Source organism: Physeter macrocephalus, chromosome 14 (genome assembly GCF_002837175.3).
Source record: "Physeter macrocephalus isolate SW-GA chromosome 14, ASM283717v5, whole genome shotgun sequence".
Lineage (NCBI taxonomy): Eukaryota > Metazoa > Chordata > Mammalia > Artiodactyla > Physeteridae > Physeter > Physeter macrocephalus.
The window spans coordinates 28,053,713-28,057,726 of record NC_041227.1 but is presented as its reverse complement, the minus strand read 5'-3'; the positions used below and the strand labels follow the sequence as shown (position 1 = coordinate 28,057,726).

The 4,014-nt window shown below is 38.4% G+C and overlaps 1 protein-coding gene across 6 annotated transcripts in view; it reads right to left on the bottom strand.

Moving 5' to 3' along the window:
• ATRN (attractin) overlaps nt 1-4,014 on the bottom strand; it is a 168,619-nt gene that overhangs the window by 59,541 nt on the left and 105,064 nt on the right. For all 6 annotated transcript variants that reach the window (XM_028498927.2, XM_028498928.2, XM_024117128.3 and 3 more), the window contains exon 22: nt 1,791-1,885. In XM_028498927.2, the coding sequence (XP_028354728.1) occupies nt 1,791-1,885 (95 nt within the window). The remainder of the gene's footprint in view (nt 1-1,790; nt 1,886-4,014) is intronic.

The following is a 4,014-nucleotide window of genomic DNA, read 5'->3' as shown; positions in this document are numbered from 1 at the left end:
GTTACACGGGCCTCTCACTGCTGTGGCCTCTCCCGTTGCGGAGCACAGGCTCCGGATGCGCAGGCTCAGCAGCCATGGCTCACGGGCCCAGCCGCTCCGCGGCATGTGGGATCTTCCCGGACTGGGGCACGAATCCGTGTCGCCTGCATCGGCAGGCGGACTCTCAACCACTGTGCCACCAGGGAAGCCCTAAAGAGCATTCTTTTGATAGTTTTTACAGCACAAAAATTACAACAATGGAAGCATTTCCAAAACGTGATCTCCAAACCAGAAGTTTCTCTCATAAAGCAGTTACCTTCTCATTATTGATAAGGCCTCACCATCCTCTTAAAGGGACAGCTCAAGTGTTTATTTACTTATTTATTTATTTAGCTGCGTCACGGCATGTGGGATCTTAGTTTCCTGACCAAGGATTGAACCTGTGCCCCCTGCAGTGGAAGCATGGAGTCCTAAACACTGGACCGCCAGGGAATTCCCTAATTTTTAATATTTGCTGGTAGCACATTATTAGCAATTACTTATTTCCCTGGAAAGGATTAATAACCTTGAAATCTTGGTGCTTTTGTAAAAGACAGGACACATACATTATGTAACTATTAAATATTCTGTCATAAGAGAAGCAAGGCAGTAAATAAATTTCATGTGTGGTACTTTTGCTATAGTCTTATACTAAAAAATTAAAAAAATTCTGGTCAGTACAGCCACTGAAATGATATAACAACACAGTTTTTCCACAAAACATTTTCATTGAAAGTCATTTATTATTTTTACTTAAAAAGCTATTCACTCATGAGAATGTATCTTCTCTAGTACATCTCTTCTTAATTTTATCATTGAAGTGGAATACAAAAAACAAATCTTACTTTCATTTAATTGTAAACATCCCACACTGGACTTCATTTTACTACTGATTTATTTATTTCTTAAATTTAGCAGTGCTTGCTGATAACATCTGTTATCAAAGGAATACACTTTGGCTTATTATCATATTGTTTTCCATGTATTATTTGTTACATTTATTGTATTTTTGTAATGGTAAATGGCTTTGTGTATGTTGATGAGAAATAAGAAACCTCTAAGGAGGCTCCTAAATAATTTACCATCAGGTTTAGTAAAATTTCATTATATACCAGAGTAGGTATTAAATGACTTTATATTTCACTGAAGAAATCATATAGGTGCGTGTTCATAGTCTAGATGCTTTACTTTTAAATGTCATGCTGTGTTGGCTCCCTTTTACCTCTAGGTAATACCTTATGGCAGACTGGGGTTTACCATTAACAACAGTAGATATAAAAATACATTTCAAATAGTTACCTTAGTAATTTCAATTATTTCTGGCTGACTTCTTCACTGTTTTTACCTCCTAATGAGGATAAGAACTCATTCTAGGAGCATATGTGTCACCTCTGCCTTGCATCCCTGGTATTAATTTCCATTCTGAGAGAGTAAATCTCGGTTCTGACACTGCCCCCCTAACAGGGAAGTTCCCCTTGCAGTCTCCGCTCCTTTCCTGTATAGGGCTGTGATGGGCTGATGGGCAAACCAAGTATGTGTGGAGTCAATGTCACTCTGTATATCAGATCATGGTAAATCTTAACAACATGGTAAATCTTACCTTTTAAATAGAAAGGAGATAAATGTAGATTCTAACATTTCTTTCCTGTACCTCTAAACATCCTGTGGACTCCACTCTGGAGACCGCTGCTAAGGCAGTGCTTCTATCCATAGTGACCAATAAAAAGTTCCACACAAATTTAAAACAAAGTAAGAAGACTTTTAAATCTTACTTCATCAGGTGTAGCCACAAAATTGATGGCTGTGTAATAGCGGTCATCTTCCTGGGATAGGCTAAAGGTGAACTGATAGTCAATAAGAAGAGTATCTATGGAAAGAAAGAAATGTGCATTTAAAAACGGAAACAAAACAAAACAGAATAGGTCTCTAGAGATACAGATTGATCTTCTCATAAATATTCAACAGCCAGGAAAGCACTTTTGGCCAAGTCTGTGGGCAATGTCATTTTGTTTGAGTTAGCCCACCAAAACCTCCTTGTATCATGACCCTGGTTGAGATTTTAGGCTCCAAGCTAACTTACCTACAAATATTAATTGAGCATCTATTTATGCTTAAAGATACAAAGCTATAAATTAATGGTATAAAAGAAACCAAGACTCCAAGTAAAAATGGTTGATTCCAGGTTTGGGGCAAGGAATATGTGCCTCAGTTATCTTATTCTAGAAAGTAAGAAAGCATTCAAAGACTAACGTAATGTAGCAAAAGAACATAGCTTGAAAAGCACCCTACTGGCTAAAGATGGTATAATTTTTTTAAAAATAAATTTATTTATTTATTTACTTATTTTATTTATTTATTTTTGGCTGCGTTGGGTCTTCGTTGCTGCGCGCGGGCTTTCTCTAGTTGTGGCGAGCGGGGGCTACTCTTCGTTGCGGTGCGCGGGCTTCTCATTGCGGTGGCTTCTCTTGCTGTGGAGCACGGGCTCTAGGCACGCGGGCTTCAGTAGTTGTGGCATGTGGGCTTCAGTAATTGTGGCTCGCGGGCTCCAGAGAGCAAGCTCAGTAGTTGTGGTGCACGGGCTTAGTTGCTCTGCGGCATGTGGGATCTTCCCGGACCAGGGCTTGAACCCGTGTCCCCTGCATTGGCAGGCGGATTCTTAACCACTGCGCCACCAGGGAAGCCCAAGATGGTATAATTTAATTCTAAGAAGTATTGCACAATTCAACAACCCGATTTAAAAATGGGCAAAGACTTGAATAGATATTTCTCCAAAGAAGATATACAAATGGCCAATAAGCACATGAAAAGGTGCTCAACATCAATGATCATTAGGGAAATACAAATCAAAACCACAATGATATAACACATCACCTGTAGTAGGATGGCTACCACCAAAGAAAGTGTTGGTGAGGATGTGGAGAAATTGGAACCCTTGTGCACTGCTGGTGGGAACGGTGCAGCTGCTGTGAAAAACAGTATGGCAGTTTCTCAAAAAATTAAAATAGAATTACCAAATGATCCAGCCATTCCACTTCTGAGTATATACCAAAAGAACTGAAAGTAGGATCCTGAAGGGCTATTTGTACAACCACGTTCATAGCAGCCAAAGAGATCATAGCCCAATGGTGGAAGCAAACCAAGTGTCCGATCAACAGATGAAATGGATAAACAAAATGTGGTATATACATTCAATGGAATATCACTCAGTCTTAAAGAGAAAGGAAATTCTGACAAATGCTACAACATGAATGAACCTTGAGGACATTATGCTAAATGAAATAAATGGATCACAAAAAGACAAATACTGTATATTTCCATTTATATGAAGTACCTAGAATAGTCAAATTCATATAGACAAAGTAGAATGGTGGTTGTTAGAGGGTAGGGGAAGAGGGAAATGGGGAGTTGTTGGTAAGTTTATTTTTAACTGTTCAAAAAACTGCCAAATGATTTTCCAAAGTGGAAAACAATTTTATATTCCCACAAAAAATTTATAAGGGTTTCATTTTCTCCACATCATTGCTAAAACTTGGTATTGGCTTTTATTTTTCAAGATAGTGAAATATAAGGTACCAGATTACAAAAAATTAATTGATATGGTTTCAGGTTTCACATTATAAACTAACCTTTAAGAAATGACCAGTTGCCTGGTTTTGATATGGTATCAAAGGATAATACCCAGTTACCTGAAAAGGTTATTAAAACACCCCATCCTTTTCTAACTATATGTCTGGTGGGGCCAGATTTTTTGTGCGTACTTTAACCAAAGAGACATAGTGCAACAGATTGAATGCAGAAGCATATATGAGAATCCAGTTGTCTTCTATTAAGCCACTGTATTGGCTTTTTTTTTTTTAACATCTTTATCGGAGTATAATTGCTTTACAATCGTGTGTTAGTTTCTGCTTTACAACAAAGTGAATCAGTTATACATATACATATGTTCCCATATATCTTGCCCCTTGCATCTCCCTCCCTCCCACCCTCCCTATCCCA